The 20,935-nt window shown below is 41.3% G+C and overlaps 1 protein-coding gene across 1 annotated transcript; it reads left to right on the top strand.

The window, feature by feature from the left end:
- The first annotated feature begins 6 nt into the window (after positions 1 to 6).
- On the top strand, positions 7 to 1,673 carry LOC147025817 (follitropin subunit beta-like). Its single transcript, XM_085880649.1, has 2 exons — positions 7 to 1,043; positions 1,233 to 1,673. The coding sequence occupies exons 1-2, from the start codon at positions 885 to 887 to the stop codon at positions 1,452 to 1,454; spliced, it is 381 nt and encodes a 126-aa protein (XP_085736775.1). The 5' UTR covers positions 7 to 884; the 3' UTR covers positions 1,455 to 1,673.
- The last annotated feature ends 19,262 nt before the right edge of the window (positions 1,674 to 20,935 follow it).

Raw genomic sequence — 20,935 nt, forward strand, 5'->3', positions numbered from 1 at the left:
CAGGGATCGGTACTTCGACCGTTATCATCATCTTATATATATAAATGTGTGTATGTGTGTGTCATTGATTGTTTTCTCCATAATTCGGGTTTCAAAAGGTGGAATCGAGTCCTCCCAGGACTTGAAATATCCACCTTCCTTTTGGTGAAGGATCTCGATTCATTTACCAAGTTGAGAAGCTTTGTGGTTCTTCGAGTTTTGTTCCAAGGATTCTTTTCAGGATCATCACCGAGTCTCAGACTACCCCCCCAACTGTAGTAATTAAAGATATATTTTTTGCTAATCTTTTGTAGGCCAACACCATTGACATCCATCTATTTCCAACTCCAAATGGCCATGCACGGTTCTGCTATTTTGTCAAATATTGATCCATTATTTTCCATTTCAGTTTTTCCTCATTACTATCTTACTCGGTTTGCTGTGTTATGATTGTATCTCCCTTCCTCAATCACATGACCCATGTGATGTATTGATTGTCTCACTTACGCAACTCAGCAATTTTCTGACCAAATGTCTTACAACAACATGAGCTTCATCACCTTTCCTTCTTCCATAGTTCCATCTGTACAGTACAAGCATTGTCTGACTGAAAATGATGCAGTTAAATTACATCCCAGAGTTTACTTCATTCATCACTGTACACGTAAAACTATACCTTGAAATGTTCCACAAGAGTAATATGATGAAATTCACTTCTACCAACGTTATCAGAAGAGATCGTTACCAGAATTACAAAGGGGGAGGAGTATATCCGCTTAGCCTGGGTTACCCATATCATTTACCTCGATATATAATCCCATGTCTGGAGGAAACAACATAATGTTACTCAGCATCTGTCTGGTTGTTCATCCCACCTTCCACTCCTGGACGATCCTTCAGACGCAATGGTTACACGAACCATAGTTCTGCTCATCATGGGACTCATCTCGCAAGCAAGCCAAGCCTGTGACCTCGAGAACGTGACCATGTTTGTGGAGAAGACCCAGTGTAGTGAGTGCTTGGCTGTCAATGTGAGCATCTGCAGTGGATATTGCAGAACATGGGTAGGTAAGCAACACCAACACCACTAAAAGCTGGAAGCAGTTTCAGTCGGACATGTTCTCCAAAATTTTTACTTACGATGGGGTTGTTACCGATTCAATGTCCACACACCTTATCTGTGAGTCTTATGTGTATCTATGGGTCTTGCACGGGTATTTAGTCATTTATTTGTGTTTGCGTCCTGTTGCCAGGACCCCAATATGAAAAACGTGCTGAAGAGGAATTTGCAGGTGTCCTGTCAGTATGAAAAGTTCAATTACCTGGAAAGCTTAATAAGCGGTTGTACTCTGGATGAAGACCCATTCTTCACGTTTCCTTCAGCAGTTACATGCAAATGCCTCGCTTGTGACCCCGAGCTTGTCGACTGCACTGAACAAAGTCTGGGTCTCTCGTCCTGCATCGTGAATCCATAACCCTGAACAGCAAAAGCTCAACTCGAGGTGGAAAACTCCCTGCCATGAGAACCTCTAATACCTTGTTTACAGAAGTCATGCTAACACAATGTAGTAGCTATCTTACCTTTATAGTACCTGTACTTGATTCACTCAGACCTTAAGGTAACTTGTACTTTGGAAAAGTTATTTGGATCATTCTACAATAAAATATCTGAGCAAATTCAATGGTTTACTTTGTTCATTTTGAGCAAATTGTCTTCCAGGTTTGTGTTGCTCAAGATCCCTCAGGTGTGACTATTGACCGAACTCACTTGTCATTGTTTATGATCACCATTTTCACTTCATGCATTCTTTGAACCAAACGCTGTATTTTTCATTTTCAACTCAATTCCATACTTTGATTTTTGACAAACATCAATGTTACAATGAAAAAATCACTCAAATAGTGACGCTTGGCAAAACTGAATGAAGTTGTGGTTGAACTCAATGAGCTGACATACAACTGCTCTGCAAATTTCAAGTCAATTGCATGAAAGTTGACAATTTTAGAAATGTTGCCTATGTTAATCTTTTGGTCTATGTTGACCTCAAAAAAAAATAGGATGATGAATTCAATGACCTGATATCAAATGCTCTTCAAATTTCAAGTTTCTCAGATTAAAATTGAGGATGTTAGAACTTTGGCTGATGTTCACCTTTTGGTCTATGTTGACCTTTTGGCCAATGTTGACCTCAATTTTTTTTAAGGTGGTTGTATTATTTGGACTGATATGCAAATGCTCTTCAAACTTCAAGTCAATCGGATGAAAAATGAGGATTTTAGAAAATTTGGCCCAAATTGGCCTTTTGGCCGATGTTAATCTCAAACTTAATCGGTAGTTGAATTCAGGAATCTGATGTGCAAATGGTTTTCAAATTTCAAGTCAATCGGATGAAAATTGACAATTTCACAAACAAAGAAAATAATTGCCAATGTTGTGTTGACCTTATGGCCTATGTTGGCCTTTTGGCCTATGTTTACCTCAAAATGAAGAGGAGGTTGAATTCAGCGACCTGATATGCAAATGCTCTTCAAATTTCAAGTTAATTGGATTAAAATTGATGATTTTATAAATTTGACCTACGTTGACATTTTGGTCTATGTTGACCTTTTGACCTTTGTGGACCTCTAAAATAATTGGTGGTTGAATTCGGTGACCTGAAATATAACTTCTCTTCAAATTTCAAATCAATCGGATGAAAATTGAGGATTTTAGAAATACCACTTTAGTTGTTGACCTTTGGCCGATGTTGACTTTTTGGTCCATGTTGCCTATGTTGACCTTTTTGTCAATGTCTGGATCCGGATCTTCACCAAAATCGAACCAATTCGTCCTTCTCACACACCTAACCTGTCTACCAAGTTTCATCCAAATCTGTCCACAACATTTTGAGATATCCTGCACACAAACAAACAGACGGGTGAAAACATAACCACCTTCCACTTTCGGTGGTGGAGATAATGAAGTCTTGTTTTATGTTCCAGGAACGAGCAGAGAGAGCTGTGGAACAGAGATCCGTGGAAAACCTCCCTTTATTTGGGCGGTGTATTGGAAACAAAGTGCTGCCTTGCATGCTCGTTTATGTTTACCTCTCACTCCCCAGCATTAATTTTTGCCATCCACATACTTATATCCAAAAATAATGTTCTGAATTTGCTTTATGTTGCCGGAGATCAGACGTTGAAGCGAAAAAAAATGATAGAAATTGCAAAATGATAGTGTCTGACGGTGAATGAAAGTGCCAATTAATCAGGAAAACACGTATTGTTTTAAACATCTCACTCAAACAAACGTTCTGAATGAGTGTTCCCGGGGCATCGCCTTTTTTCCATTGGCATCATTTCGGAGAATGCCTGGTGTTGGCTTAATGGTTTGGGTGGCGGGCTTGGGATCCTAGGATCCTGAGTTCAAATCCAACTAACTGATGAATTAATACCAGGTGGGGTTGACTCTGCCTGCTATCCTTCCGAGGTCGGCAAAATGAGTGCCAGCATGCTGGTACACTGTGTCAGAGTGGTGACCTGTCCAGGATTGTACCCAATAGCCAAGGAGACTGCTTAGGCAGCAGCAACGCTCTGCGCAGAGTATGGTCCCAATGGACGGATGGATCATTTTGGCTTTGTGATGGTGAACAAGAGTGATAATCAGTAAAAAAAAAAAAAAAGCATTGAAGTGACGATGGTTCACGAGCGGTATTTGACGATGTAGATTGTTTCAGAAATCAAGGATGAGACAATGTGATAATGTTTGACCAAGTTATAAAAAATAATCAACATAATGTGGGACGGGTGACAGGTTATTAGCTGCAAAATGTTGAAAACCTGGTTTCGTTCAACAACTTTCAAAATTTGACCTTTGCATAACCTTTAAAGGTCACAAAACAATGTTGTGTACATTAAAATAAGGAAACAGGATACGTGCTATAGCTTATTGGAGTTAGTTCGTCGAAGAAGGTCAAAAACCCGGTTCGATTCCCACAACTTCGAAAATTTGACCTTTGTGGCCTTTAAAGGTCAAAGGTCAAGGATTATGACCTTTGGTGCAAAACTTCCTCTGGAACATTCCAGGAACAATATAACGTCATATAGGCTATATGGCATTTCGCACTCCTCGGATTATTATCCATACTTTGATGAAATCAGCGTAAAAACAAACTTGAAGGGGGCGCCACGGGCAAGGTGTTCGAGATAGAGCAAAATGGTTTCAAGACTTTAGGTGGAGAATGACCTCAAAATTATGCATAAAAAGATTGTCATCCGAGCTCTTAAAGTTTGGGCGATCGGATGATTTTTATGTAAATTTTCGCAATTTTCTAAGTTCATGACCTAGTTACCTTGACCTTGGGACGAAAATGAAAAATCGAGCTCCGTGGGACTATGCACGTGCCATTGGGCTAACCAAATACCAAAACCCCTGCCAGATTCGACAAACCCTTCGGAGAAGATGGATTTTTATGTCAAAATTCGCAATTTTCGAAGTTCGTGACCTTGTGACCTTGACCTTGGGACGAAAATGAAAAATCGAGCTTGGTGTGGCTGTGCAGGTGCCATTGGGCTAACCAAATACCGAAACCCCTGCCAGATTCGACAAACCCCTCGGAGAAGATGGATTTTTAAGTAAAAATTCGCAATTTTCGAAGTTCCTGACCTCGTGACCTTGACCTTGGGTTGAAAATGAAAAATAGAGATCCGTGGGGCTATGCAGGCGCCATTGGGCTAACCGAATACCGAAACCCCTGTCAGATTCGACAAACCCCCGAGGAGAAGATGCAAATTGAAATTGGCTACCCCCTAAGAACACGTTTTTTGGACGTGGCTTTGCCCATAATGGGCGCACCACCCCCATTCTCAGGAAAACACAACGAGATCATGATATAAACCTCCCACCAAAATTTTATCAGGATCGGATCAAAACCTACGAAGCTATGATCGGGACAGACAGACAGACAGACAAGCCGGTAGGCGGACATGGGTAGTCGACTACCCAATAGAACCTGAAGCATTGCGCCTGTTCGATGGGGAATGACCTGAGGATTAAGCACAAGAAAATTCATGATTCTAGCGTCAAGGGTTAATGCTGCAGATTGTTTTTTCGTTAAAATACCCCCACATTTAGAGGTTTTTCGGCCGTTGCTAGTCAACGGAGGGGTCCATGGCAACGCTTCTTTCTCACACATAACTTGGACATACCATGGATATACCATGAACCTACCATACCAGTTTCATGTGTATCTGACTCATCGTCTCTGAGATATAACGAACTTCGTTTTTTTATTGTTTTCGACCAGGGTTCATTCAAAGTCTATCTTCTCCGATAGTTTTCATAGGATCCGGCTGGAAATGTTTGACAATATGGCTTTATGTACTGCCCACAGTCGGTCGTGGCCCAATTTTTGATTTTGGAAAAAATAATTTTTTTATGATTTTTCAAATATTTCAAAGTCCCGTTGCTAGGCAACGGTGGTGTCCATAGCAACGGTTCTCATTTGCACACAACAGGGTCATGGTATGAACCTATCAACGAAGTTTCATCGAAATCGCCATTGTATTAACAGAGCACTGGACCGAACAGAGGGACAGACAGACAGACAGACAGACAAGCCAGTAGGCGGACATGGGTAGTCGCCTACCCAATAGAACCTGACGTGATGGACCCGTTCGATTGGGAATGACCTGAGGATGAAGCACAAGAAAATTCATGATTCCAGCTTCAAGGGTTAATGCTGCAGATTGTTTTTTTCATGAAAATACCCCCACCTTTCGAAGTTTTTCGGCCGTTGCTAGGCAACGGTGGTGTCCATAGCAACGATTCTCATTTGCACACAACTCACTCATGGTATGAACCGACCAACCAAGTTTCATCGAAATCGCCATTGTATTAACTGAAATCGCCATTTTAAATACTGATAATAAGGGTAGAACAAATGTCAAAAAAAAAAAAATTCGACTCGATCAACTACCAAACAAACATATCGACGGAAAAACTGATAATATGCGGAGAACACATTTCAAAATTTAATTTTTTTTTTCGACTGGATCGACTACCCAACAGATAGATAGACAGACAAGCTGGTAGGCTGACATGGGTAGTCGACTATCCTATAGAACCTGACGCGATGGGCCCCTTCGATGGGGAATAACCTGAGGATAAAGCACAAGAAAATTCATGATTCTGGCTTCAAGGGTTAAGGCTGCAGATTGTTTTTTCGTTAAAATACCCCCACATTTAGAGGTTTTTCGGCCGTTGCTAGGCAACGGAGGGGTCCATAGCAAGAGTTCTTTCTCACACATAAGTAGGACATACCATGAACCTACCATACCAGTTTCATTTATATCTGACTCATAGTCTCTGAGACATAATGAACTTCGTTTTTTTATTGTTTTCGACCAGGGTTGATTCAAAGTCTATCTTCTCCGACAGTTTCCAATGGATCCGGCTGGAAATTTTTAACAATATGGCTGAATGTACTGCCCACAGTCGCTCGTGGGCCGATTTTTGATTTTCGAAAAAATATTTTTTTCTGATATCTCAAAAATTTCAAATTCCCGTTGCTCGGCAATGTTGGTGTCCACAGCATCGGTTCTCATTTGCACACAACTGGGTCATGGTATGAACCGAACAAGCAAGTTTCATCAAAATCACCAGTGTATTAACGGAGCACTGGATCGAACAGAGGGACAGACAGACAGACAAACACACAAACATATCGACGGAAAAACTGATAAGGGAAGAACAAATTTCAAAAAAAAAAAATTTGAAATTTTTTTTTTCGACGAGATTGAATACCCAACAAACGTATCGACGGAAAAATTGATAATATGGGTGGAACAAATTTGAAAATGTTTAAAAAAAAAATTCGACTGGATCGACTCTCCAACAGACAGACAGACATACAGACAGACAGACAAGCCGGTAGGCGGACATAGTTAGTCGAGTATCCAATAAAACCTGATGCGATGGGCCCGTTCGATGGTGAATGACCTGAGGATAAAGCACAAGAAAATTCTTGATTCTCGCGTCAAGGGTTAATGCTGCAGATTGTTTTTTCATTAAAATACCCCCCACATTTAGAGGTTTTTCGGCCGTTGCTAGGCAACGGAGGGGTCCATGGAAACGGTTCTTTCTCACACATAACTTTCACATACCATGGACATACCAGGAACCAGCAATACCAGTTTCATGTATATCTAACTCATAGTCTCTGAGATATAACGAACTTCGTTTTGTTATTGTTTTCGACCAGGGTTCATTCAAAGTCTATCTTCTCTGACAGTTTTCATAGGATCCGGCTGGAATTTTTTGACAATATGGCTGAATGTACTCCCCACAGTCGCTCGTGGCCCGATTTTTAATTTTCGAAAAAATTATTTTTTTATGATTTTACAAAAATTTCAAAGTCCCGTTGCCTGGCAACGGTGGTGTCCATCGCAACGGTTCTCATTTGCACACAACAAGGTCATGGTATGAACCTACCAACCAAGTTTCATCGAAATCGCCATTGTATTAACTGAAATCGCCATTTTAAATACTGATAATAAGGGTAGAACAAATCTCAAAAAAAAATTTTTTTCGACTCGATCAACTGCCCAACAAGCTGGTCGGTGGACATGGGAAGTCAACAACCCAAAATAACCTGATGCGATGGGCCCGTTCGATGGGGAATGACCTCAGGATTAAGCACAAGAAAATTAATGATTCTGACTTCAAGGGTTAATGCTGCAGATTGTATTTTCGTTAAAATACCCCCACTTTTCGAGGTTTTTCTGCCGTTGCTAGGCAACGGAGGGGTCCATAGTGACGATTCTTTCTCACACATAACTAGGACATACCATGAACCTACCATACCAGTTTCATGTATATCTGACTCATCTTCTCTGAGATATAACGAACTTCGTTTTTTTATTGTTTTCGACCAGGGTTCATTCAAAGTCTATCTTCTCCGACAGTTTCTATATGATCCGGCTGGATATTTTAAACAATATGGCTGAATGTACTGCCCACAGTCGCTCATGGCCCGATTTTTGATTTTCGAAAAAATAATTTTTTTATGATTTCTCAAAAATTTCAAAGTCCAGTTGCTCGGCAATGGTGGCGTCCATAGCGACGGTTCTCATTTGCACACAACTGGGTCATGGTATGAACCTACCAAGCAAGTTTCATCGAAATCGCCATTGTATTAACGGAGCACTGGAACGAACAGTGGGACAGACAAACATATCGACAGAAAAACTGATAAGGGGAGAACAAATTAAAAAAAAAAAATTTTTGAAAAAAATATTTTTTTTTTCGACGAGATCGACTCCCCAACAAACATATCGACGGAAAAACTGATAATATGGGTAGAACAAATTTCAAAATGTTTTTTTTTTAAAAACAATTTTTTTAGACTGGATCGACTATCCAACAAACAGACAAACAGAGAGACAAGCTGGGAGGCGAACATGGGTAGTCGAATACCCAAAAGAACCTGATGCGATGGGCCCATTCGATGGGGAATGACCTGAGGATGAAGCAAAAGAAAATTCATGATTCCAGCGTCAAGGGTTTATGCTGCAGATTGTTTTTTCGTTAAAACACCCCCACATTTAGAGGTTTTTCGGCCATTGTTAGGCAACGGAGGGGTCCATGGCAACGGTTCTTTCTCACACATAACTTGGACATACCATGGACATACCATGAACCGACCATACCAGTTTCATGTATATCTGACTCATAGTCTCTGAGATATAACGAACTTCGTTTTTTATTGTTTTCGACCAGGGTTCATTCAAAGTCTATCTCCTCTGACAGTTTTCATAGGATCCGGCTGGAATTTTTCCACAATATGGCTGAATGTACTCCCCACAGTCGCTCGTGGCCCGATTTTTGATTTTCGAAATAATTAATTTTTTATGATTTTTAAAAAATTTCAAAGTCTCGTTGCCCGGCAACGGTGGTATCCATAGCAACGGTTCTCATTTGCACCAGCAAGGTCATGGTATGAACCTACCAACCAAGTTTCATCAAATTCGCCATTGTATTAACGGAGCACGACCGAACAGAGGGACAGACAGACAGACAGACAGACAGACAAACATATCGATGGAAAAACTGATAAGGGTAGAACAAATTTCAAAAAAAAAATTTGGAAAATTTTTGTTTTTCGACGACATCGACTACCCAACAAACATATCGACGGAAAAACTGATAATATGGGAAGAACAAATTTCAAAATGTTAAAAAAAAATTTTTTCGACTGGATCGACTATCCAACAGACAGACAGACAAGCCGGTAGGCGGAAATGGGGAGTCGACTACCCAATATAACCTGACGCGATGGGCCCGTTCGATGGCGAATGACCTCAGGATGAAGAACAAGAAAATTCATGATTCTTACATCAAGGGTTGATGCTGCAGATTGTTTTTTGTTAAAATACCCCCATATTTCGAGGTTTTTTGGCCGTTGCTAGGCAACGGAAGGGTCCATGACAACGGTTCTTTCTGACACATAACTTGGACATACCATAGACATACATGAACCTACCATACCAGTTTCATGTATATCTGACTGATAGTCTCTGAGATATAATGAACTTCGTTTTTTTATTGTTTTCGACCAGGGTTCATTCAAATTCTTTCTTCTCCGATAGTTTCCATAGGAACCGGGTGAAATTTTTTGACAATATGGCTGAATGTACAGCCTGCAGTCGCTTGTGGCCCAATTTTTGATTTTCGAAATAATTAATTTTTTATGATTTTTCAAAAATTTCAAAGTCCCGTTGCTAGGCAACGGTGGTATCCATAGCAACGGTTCTCATTTGCACACAACTCGATCATGGTATGAACCTACCAACCAAGTGTCATCGAAATCGCCATTGTATTAACGAAAATCGACATTTTAAATACTGATAATAAGGGTAGAACAAAGGTCAAAAAAAAAATTGGGGGGCCTTTTTTTTTTTGACGAGATCGACTACCCAACAGACAAGCAGGTAGGCGGACATGGGTAGTCGCCTACCCAATAGAACCTGACGCGATGGGCCCGTTCGATGGGGAATGACCTGAGCATTAAGCACAAGAAAATTCATGATTCGAGCTTCAAGGGTAATGCTGCAGATTGTTTTTTGTTAAAATACCTCCACATTTAGAGGGTTTTCGGCCATTGCTAGGCAACGGAGGGGTCCATGGCAACGGTTTTTTCTCACACATAACTTGGACATACCATGAACCTACCATACCAGTTTCATGTATATCTGACTCATAGTCTCTGAGATATAACGAACTTCGTTTTTTTATTGTTTTCGACCAGGGTTCATTCAAAGTCGATCTTCTCTGACAGTTTTCATAGGATCCGGCTGGAATTTTTTGACAATATGGCTGAATGTACTGCCCACAGTCGCGGGTGGCCCGATTTTTGATTTTCGAAAAAAAATTATTTTCGTGATTTTTCAAAAATTTCAAAGTCACGTTGCGCAGCAACGGTGGTGTCCATAGCAACGGTTCTCATTTGCACACACGTAGGTCATGGTATGAACCCACCAACCAAGTTTCATCGAAATCGCCATTGTATTAACTGAAATCGCCATTTTCAATAAAGAAAATAAGGGGAGAACAAATGTCAAAAATATTTTTTTTTGACGAGATCGACGACCCAACATTCGACAGAAAAACTGATAAGGGTAGAAATTTTTTTGAAAAACAATTTTTTTTCGACGAGATCGACTGCCCATCAAACATATCTCCGAAAAAACTGATCATATGGGTCGAACAAATTTCAAAATTAAAAAAAAAAAATTTCGACTGGATCGATGACCCAACAGACAGACAGACAAGCTGGTAGGCGGACATGGGAAGTCGACTATCCTGTAGAGCCTGACGCGATGGGCCCCTTTGATGGGGAATGACCTGAGGATTAAGCACAAGAAAATTCATGATTCCAGCTTCAACGGTTAATGCTGCAGATTGTTTTTTCATTAAAATACCCGCACATTTAAAGGTTTTTTCGGCCGTTGCTAGGCAACGGAGGGGTCCATGCCAACGGTTCTTTCTCACACATAACTTGGACATACCATGGACATACCATGAACCGACCTTACCAGTTTCATGTATATCTGACTCATAGTCTCTGAGAAAAACGAACTTCGTTTTTTTTATTGTGTTCGACCTGGGTTCATTCAAAGTATATCTTCTCTGACAGTTTTCATAGGATCCGGCTGGAATTTTTTGACAATATGGGCGAATGTACTGCCCACAGTCCCGGGTGGCCCGATTTTTGATTTTCGAAACAAAATAATTTTTAATGATTTTTCAAAAAATTCAAAGTCCCGTTGCCCGGCAACGGTGGTGTCCATAGCAACGGTTCTCATTTGCACACAACTAGGTCATGGTATGAACCTACCAACCAAGTTTCATCGAAATCGCCATTGTATTAATGGAGCACTGGACCAAATAGGGGGACAGACAGACAGACAGACAAACATATCATCGGAAAAGCTGATAAGGGGAGGACAAATTTCAAAAAAAAATTTTTGAAAATTTTTTTTTTTTTGACGAGATCGACTACCCAACAAACATATCGACGGAAAATTGAAAATATGGGGAGAAGAAATTTCAAAATGTTTTAAAAAAAAATTTTTTTTTTTCAACTGGATCGACTACCCAACAGATAGACAGACAGAGAAGCCGGAAGGTGGACATGGGTAGTCGAGTATCCAATAGAACCTGACGCGATGGGCCTGTTTGATTGGGAATGACCTGAGGATGAAGCACAAGAAAATTCATGATTCAAGCTTCAACGGTTAATGCTGCTGATTGTTTTTTCGTTAAAATATCCCCACATTTAGAGGTATTTCGGCCGTTGCTCGGCAACGAAGGGGTCCATGGCAACGGTTCTTTCTCACAAATAACTTGGACATACCATGAACCTACCATACCAGTTTCATGTATATCTGACTCATAGTCTCTGAGATATAATAAAGCCTGGTGTTGGCGCAGTGGTGAGGGCAGCGGCTTGGGATCCAAAAGGTCCTGAGTGGTCCTGAGTTCAAAGTTCAAGCCCCGGTGGGCCACTGAAGTAATACACCAGGTGGTTGACTCAGCCTGTCATCCTTCCGAGGTCGGTGAAGTGAGTACCAGTGTACTGGGCCGGTGTATACCCCGGTTAAAATAGGTGTACCATATGGCTGTGTTGTAAGAGGCGACCAGGGTTGCGTCAGGAAGGGCATCTGGCGGAAAGCATGTGCAAAATCACGATGCGGAACATACGGATGATCTGCTGTGGCGACCCCTAACGGGAGCAGCCGAAAGAAGAAGAAGAAGAGTCTCTGAGATATAATGAACTTCGTTTTTTTATTGTTTTCGACCAAGGTTCATTCAAAGTCTATCTTCTCCTATAGTTTCCATAGGATCCGGCTGGAATTTTTTGACAATATGGCTGAATGTACTGCCGACAGTCGCTCGTGGTCCAAATTTTGATTTTCGAAAAAAAAAAAATTTTCATTGATTTTTCAAAAATTTCAAAGTCCCGTTGCTCGGCAACGGTGGTGTCCATAGCAACGGTTCTCATTTGCACACAACTAGGTCATGGTATGAACCTACCAACCAAGTTTCATCGAAATCGCCATTGTATTAACTGAAATCGCCATTTCAAATACTGATAATGGTAGAAGAAATGTCAATTTTTTTTTCGACGAGATCGACTGCTCAACATTCGATGGAAAAACTGATAAGGGTAGAAATTTTTTTGAAAAATTTTTTTTTTTTTCGACGAGAGCGACTACCCAACAAACATATCGACGGAAAAACTGATCATATGGGTAGAACAAATTTCAAAATTAATAAAAATTTTTCCATTGGATCGACTACCCAACAGACAGAAAGACAAGCCGGTAGGCGGACATGGGTAGTCGACTATCCTATAGAACCTGATGCAATGGGCCCCTTCGATGGGGAATGCCCTGAGGATTAAGCACAAGAAAATTCATGATTCTTGCTTCAAGGGTTAATGCTGCAGATTCATTTTTCATTAAAATACCCCCACATTTAGAGGTTTTTCGGCCGTTGCTAGGCAACGGAGGGGACCAGAGCAACAGTTCTTTCTCACACATAACTAGGACATACCATGAACCTCCCATACAAGTTTCATGTATATCTGACTCATAGTCTGACATATAACGAACTTCGTTTTTTTATTGTTTTCGACCAGGGTTCAGTCAAAGTCTATCTTCTCCAACAGTTTCCATAGGATCCGGCTGGAAATTTTTGACAATATGGCTGAATGTACTGCCCACAGTTGCGTGTGGCCCGATTTTTGATTTTCGAAAAAATATTTTTTTTATGATTTCTCAAAAATTTCAAAGTCCCGTTGCTCTGAAATGGTGGTGTCCATAGCAACGGTTCTCATTGACACACAACTGGGTCATGGTATGAACCTACCAAGCAAGTTTCATCGAAATCGCCATTGTATTAACGGAGCACTGGACCGAACAGGGGGAAACAGATAGACAGACAAACATATCGATGGAAAAACTGATAAGGGTGGAACAAATTTCAAAAAAAAAAATTGAAAAAATGTTTTTTTTCGACGAGATCGACCACCCCACAAACATATCGACGGAAAAACTGATAATATGGGAAGAGCAGATTTCAAAATGTTTTTCAAAAATTTTTTTTTTTCGACTGGATCGACTATCCAACACACAGACAGACAGACAAGCCGGTAAGCAGACATGGGAAGTCGACTATCCTATAGAACCTGACGCGATGGGCCCCTTCGATGGGGAATGACCTGAGGATTAAGGGAAAATTTATGATTCCAGCTTCAAGGGTGAATGCTGCAGATTGTTTTTTCATTAAAATACCCCCACATTTAGAGGTTTTTCGGCCGTTGCAAGGCAACGGAGTGGACAACAGCAACAGTTCTTTCTCGATAATTACTAGACAATACCATGAACCTACCATACAAGTTTCATGTATATCTGACTCAGTCTCTGAGATATAACGAAATTCGTTTTTTTATTGTTTTCAACCAGGGTTCATTGAAACTCTATCTTCTCCGACAGTTTCCATAGGATCTGGCTGGAAATTTTTGACAATATGGCTGAATGTAGTGCTCACAGTCGCTCATGGCACGATTTTTGATTTTCCAAAAAATAAATTTTTTCGGATTTTTCAAAAACTTCAAAGTCCCATTGTTAGGCAACGGTGGTGTCCATAGCAACGGTTCTCATTTGCACACAACTAGGTCATGGTATGAACCTACCAACCAAGTTTCATCGAAATCGCCATTGTATTAACTAAAATCGCCATTTTAAAAACTGATAATAAGGGTAGAACAAATCTCAAAAAAAAAAATTTGGGGCCCTTTTTTTTTTTTCGACAAGATCAACTACCCAACAGACAAGCCGGTAGGCAGACATGCGTAGTCGCCTACCCAATAGAACCTGACGCGATAGGCCCGTTCGATGTGGAACGACCTGAGGATTCAGCACAAGAAAATTCATGATTCTCGCTTCAAGGGTTAATGCTGCAGATTGTTTTTTCGTGAAAATACCCCCACATTTAGAGGTTTTTCGGCCGTTGCGAGGCAATGGAGGGGTCCATAGCAACAGTTCTTTCTCACACATAACTAGGACATACCATGAACCTACTATTCCAGTTTCATGTATATCTGACTCATTGTCTCTGAGATATAATGAACTTCGTTTTTTTATTGTTTTCGACCAGGGTTCATTCAAAGTCTACCTTCTCCGACAGTTTTCATAGGATCCGGCTGGAAATTTTTGACAATATGGCTGAATGTACTGCCCACAGTCGATCATGGCCCGATTTTTGATTTTCGAAAAAATAAATTTTTTATGATTTTTCAAAAATTTCAAAGTCCCGTTGCTGGGCAACGGTGGTGTCCATAGCAACGGTTCTCATTTGCACACAACTAGGTCATGGTCTGAACCGACCAACCAAGTTTCATCGAAATCGCCATCGTATTAACTGAAATCGCCATTTTAAATAGATAATAAGGGTAGAACAAATCTCAAAATTTTTTTTTTTTCGACTCCCCAACATATCGACGGAAAAAAACTGATAAAAAGGGTAGAACATATTTCAAAATTTTTTTTTGAAAAATTTTTTTTTTTCAACGACATCCACGACCCAACAAACATATGGACGGGAAAACTGATATGGGTAGAACAAATTTCAAAAAAAAATTTATAAAGAATTTTTTTTCGACTGGATTGACAACCCAACAGGCAGACAGACAGACAAGCCGGTAGGCGGACATGGGTAGTCGACTACCCAATAAAACCTGACGTGATGGGCCCTTTCGATGGGGAATGACCTGAGGATTAAGCACAAGAAAATTCATGATTTTTGCTTCAAGGGTTAATGCTGCAGATTGTTTTTTCGTTAAAATACCCCCATGTTTGGAGGTTTTTCGGCTGTTGCTAGGCAACGGAGGGGTCCATAGCAACGGTTCTTTCTCACACATAACTAGGACATACCATGGACATACGATGAACCTACCAAACCAGTATCATGTATATCTGACTCATAGTCTCTGAGATATAACGTACTTCGTTTTTTTATTGTTTTCGACCAGCATTCATTCAAAGTCTATCTTCTCCGACAGTTTTCATAGGATCCGGCTAGAAATTTTTCACAATATGGCTGAATGTACTACCCACAGTCGCTCGTGGCCCAATTTTTGATTTTCGGAAAAATAATTTTTTTGATTTTCAAATATTTCAAAGTCCCGTTGCTGGGCAATGGTGGTGTCCATAGCAACGGTTCTCATTTGCACACAACTTGGTCATGGTATGAACCTACCAACCAAGTTTCATCGAAATCGCCATTGTATTAACTAAAATCGCCATTTTAAATACTGATAATAAGGGTAGAACAAATGTCAAAACAAAAATTTTGGGCCTTTTTTTTCCACTATAACGACGACCCAACAGACAAGCCAGTAGGCGGACATGCGTAGTCGCCTACCCAATAGAACCTGACGCGATGGGCCCGTTGGATGGGGAATGACCTGAGGATTAAGCACAAGAAAATTCATGATTCTCGCTTCAAGGGTGAATGCTGCAGATTGTTTTTTCGTTAAAATACCCCCACATTTAGAGGTTTTTCGGCCGTTGCTAGGCAACAGAGGGGTCCATAGCAACAGTTCTTTCTCACACATAACTAGGACATACCATGAACCTACCATACCAGTTTCATGTATATCTGACTCATGGTCTCTGAGATATAACGAACTTCCTTTTTTTATTGTTTTCAACCAGGGTTCATTCAAAGTCTATCTTTTCCGACAGTTTTCATACGATCCGGCTGGAAATTTTGACAATATGGCTGAATGTACTGCCTACAGTCGCTCGTTGCCAAATTTTTGATTTTCGAAAAAATAAATTTTTTATGATTTTTCAAATGTTTCAAAGTCCCGTTGCCAGGCAACGGTGGTGTACATAGCAACGGTGGTGTACATAGCAACGGTTCTCATTTGCACACAACTCGATCATGGTATGAACCTATCAACCAAGTTTCATCGAAATAGCCATTGTATCAACTGAAATCGCCATTTTAAATACTGCTAATAAGGGTAGAACAAATGTCAAAAAAAAAAAATTCGACTCGATCGACTACCCAACATATCGACGGAAATACTGATAATAAGGGTAGTACAAATTTCAAAAAAAAAATTTTTTAGAAAAAATTTTTTTTCGACGAGATCGACTCCCCAACAAACTTATTGACGGAAATACTGATGGTCGTTCAAAAAAAAATTTTTTTTTTCGATTCGATCGACAACCCAACAGAGAAGCTGGTAGGCGACATGGCTGCTCGCTCTCGATGGAAAGCTGGCCGACGCGACTAGCCGATATTCATGTACATGCTATCAATCAATTGAGCACAATAAATATGATTATCACAGCCCTTTTAGTTTGCGCCCAGAAACCCTCCTTGTGAAATTTCACGCATGTTTCCAAAGAGACTAACAAATGGCAGCTCTGGTAATTCCATTTTTCTATTCGCTAAAGATTTTATTTTTTCATATGAAGCTGTAAGACTTTCTCCTTAGGCACAAAAAAACAGGTCCCTCGGAGGTCCAGTTTCGGAAGTATTGATTTTTTTTTGTGCAGTCCACAATAAGTGTATGATGTATGATTAAGTATTTTAGCTGTTGCTAAGCAACGGAGGTGTGCATAGCAACCATTCATTTTTGTGTACATGCTAGCCACATTGTACACATTTCACCCAAGTTTCATCAAAATCAGACTCTTTCCCTTAGAGATATTCGCAATTAACCGTTTCTGAAATGTTCGACATGTACTCGCCCAAAACCTATCTCCTCCGACAAATATTTTTTGTTGGGGCTGCAAATTGGCATGAAAGGAGCTAGATAGATTGCGCACAGAACTCTAATCTTCGATTTTTCGATTTTTTAAAATTTTTTTCGATTTTTTTGACCATTTTAAAGGGCCGTTGCTATGCCGTTGCTAGGGCCCGTGGTCCCATATTCGAAAGCACACGATTCCCAGAAATATTGGTCCTACCTACCAAATTTCGTTGGAATCGGTTGAGTGGTTTAGCCCCAAGGCTTGACCAAAGTTTCGCGGACAGACAGACAGATGGAAATGTCCAGAATAAGGGTGCTCTAAGAGCAGCCAACAGACAAACATGTCGACGGAAATACTGATAATAAGGGTAGACTAGATCGACGACCCAACAAACACACACCAATAATGAATATAGTGGTCACTTATTTATTCGTGAAAAAAAAATTTTCGTGAAAATTTTTTTCGTGAACCAACACTCAATTATTTTGAGACTCCCCACAGTTGAACATGTATAATGCTGGCATGTATAATTCTTTGAAAACCCCCAGAGTTACAAACTCTCAAAGCAGTTTTGAATAAACTCATGACTTTCAAGTCAGCAACTTATCTCATGCATCTTAACAAAATAAACCATGAGGATACAACTTGGTGTCAAAGTCGGTCGTGTTCATGTTCGAAGCCAGCTCTGTAGCCGAGATGAGTGCATGAGTGTACAAAGTGATGTCCGAAGGACCAGCCGCGTTGCGAGTTCCCAGAGGGTGATCTTTGTACCACCAAAGCATGCAGATGAATCCATGTCCACAACTCGCTGTTAAGGACCACACTGTATCCAGCAGTGCCGAGGGATGAGGAAGAACTTGGCCTTGGTTTTGTCGATGTGCTCAGAGAGGGTATGTCTGCTAGGTTGTCAGCTCTGTGACCCTGTAGGATAATATAGGTTCGTCGGGAACCCAACCAGTGAGCAGATAGGATCGACCAGCGTCTGTCGATATCCAGCAAAGATGAAGCTGGATCGAATCAGGGGTGGTGGTCAGCATGCAACACTCTCAGTCGTGGTGAGCATGCAACCCTTGCAACACCCTCATTTGCTGGTTTGAGCCCAGTTTCATAAAATGTACTCAGCCCAATGCTGCGGCTATTCCATCTCTCTCAGTCCGCATCGCATTTGTGTTTCTCTCCTCTTTGTGTCTGGTTCACATCGCATCTCCCTCTCCTTCCTATACCTCTGTGCTCGCCTTCCATTGTTTCTTTCAGGTCACTCCGAGGCGTGGTGCCAAGGTGTCTGCATGCCTTGTACCTGTCCGTGGCCTGGATCAGCATGCCTTGAAAGACTCTCCATAATAACTCTATCTCCCAATCTGTTTCTCGTTCATGTAGGAGTAGAGTTTGAACACACCAATCCAAACACTGCATCGGATAAAGTGATTTATCCAACCAAGTGGAAGGTTTAGCTTATTACAAGGCTTTCTTCAAAGTAATACTGACATCACATCATGCCATTCAGCACCACCTCTGCATGCCACTGTCCGCACGAGTGTCCTTTCATAAAGTAATCGCAATTTTTATTTAATATAATTTGCCTTTTCCACAGCATATACCTTTTCAGCATTTCCAATCATGTGATATATGTCTCTCTCTTGTGAGACTCAACATTTCTGATTGGCTACCAGATTTATCTTCTGGTCCATGAACATGCCCATCACTGGCTTTACGAGCATTGACATCATCACTGACCTGCTCAATAAAAGTTCCTTCTAAAGTATACACGTGTTCTAAGTCTACATACTTTTTCACTCCACTCTCTTCAGTGCTTCCTCGACTTAGAAAGAGTCACTACACGTGACGGAAGCAGATTAGGAATCTCCTTCTCCAGCTTTTCCATGGAAATCTCTGCATTCGGTTCATCCACCATTTGTTGATTAATCGAGACTACCACTGGTTAAATCATATCCGATGATAAAAGAAATGCCTTTCACTGGAAGAATAGACTGGAAGCCTACAGCTGCAGGTCTGGATACCAACTTGGACTCTAGACCAACCATCTGAAGAGGTGCATTAACAAACCACCAACTCCTTGTAGCAACACACCGGTACCAGTTGCCATTCTCTCAGATAGTGGCAAAATGCTCTCACGCAAAAAAGGCTGAGATGCCTCCGTGTCTCTCAATATTTTAACAGGTCGCTGATTTGCATCATCACGTAACTCTCTGTAATAAGAAGCATATATCCCTCATTAATAACGTCTGAATCTGGCACCACCTCCTTCTTGTATGACCCTTCAACAGTCACTATCTGCAGCGGGTGGTTTCTAACATTAACAAGAGCAGTTGAAGCACCTTGCTGATGTCTACTTTATTTCAGTCCACCATATGACACTGAGACGTTTGGTGTCCTTTCGTCTTGCAATGAGAACAAATCGACACAGATGAATAATTTGTAGGTGTTCGCTGTGTGGAAGAAAAATAATTATATTCATGTATTCTCAATTATATTCACTTATGGAATTGTTGCTGGTCCTTTGTGCACTAAGGGTGGACAAGGAGGCCCATGTGCGAGGAATCTGTGAGGGGGTAGAGCATCACCTGTGGACAGGTGATTCTCGCCCCACTTACAGGGGAATTCGCGCATTGCGTTCATCCAAGCCCATCCCTCGGTGTACTGCAGTTAGAGCAGGGGGTGGTAGACTCTTGACAGAGGGGTCCGAAGTGAAGGCCCGCTTGGACGGTTACTTTGAGCAGTTGTACCAATCTGATCCACCAGCTGTCAAGTTGGACGTCAATGGTGTTACAATCCCTGTTGCTGACCCTCCAATCAACTGTGGTCCACCTTCGATTGTGGAAACACGGACTGCGGTGAACCGGTTGAAACGGGGTGAAGCTCCAGGGATCTGTGGCATCCATGCCGAACTTCTCAAGGCTGGTGGAAATGCTGCACTCATGTCGTTGCATGCAGTTTTGTGCTCTACCTGGAACACAGCCATCATCCCAACTGATTGGAAGAGGGGCCTTGTTGTCCCTCTCTTGAAAGGGAAGGGTGATCGCCAAGACTGCAACAACTACCGAGGGGTGACGCTGCTCTCAGTGCTGGGCAAGGTCTTTGCTCGGATAATTCTTGATAGGGTTCACCACCATCTGCTTGAGCACCAGCGTCCAGAGCAGTCAGGCTTTACACCAAAGAGGTCAACGATTGACCGTATCATTGCTCTTCGGGTCCTCCCTGAACACAGAAGAGAGTTTCGGCAGGGGCTGCTTGCAGCCTATGTTGATCTCTGTAAAGCATTCGATTCAGTGAATCTGGATGCCCTCTGGAGGATTCTTGGTCTTCGTGGGGTGCCACCAAAACTGATCGATCTGATGTCTTAACTCTTCTCTGGTACTGAGAGTGCTGTGAAATGTGGTGGTACCATCTCTGACTTATTTCCAGTTGTTACTGGAATTCGTCAGGGTGTATACTGGCCCCCACACATTTCAGCACTTGTAGGGACTGGATTATAGGGGGGATGTCAGAGAGATCAAGCTGCGGTGCATCGTTTGGGAATGTCAATATCTCGGAACTTGATTTCGCAGATGATGGTCATCTTTGCGGAGACTTTAGATATCCTTTTGGGGGCCCTCGAGGTGCTGAATGAGGAGTCGGAGCCGCT

This window comes from Eptatretus burgeri, chromosome 5, assembly GCF_056783735.1.
Source record: "Eptatretus burgeri isolate ZD-2024b chromosome 5, Ebu_testis_v1, whole genome shotgun sequence".
NCBI classification, from domain to species: Eukaryota; Metazoa; Chordata; class Myxini; order Myxiniformes; family Myxinidae; genus Eptatretus; species Eptatretus burgeri.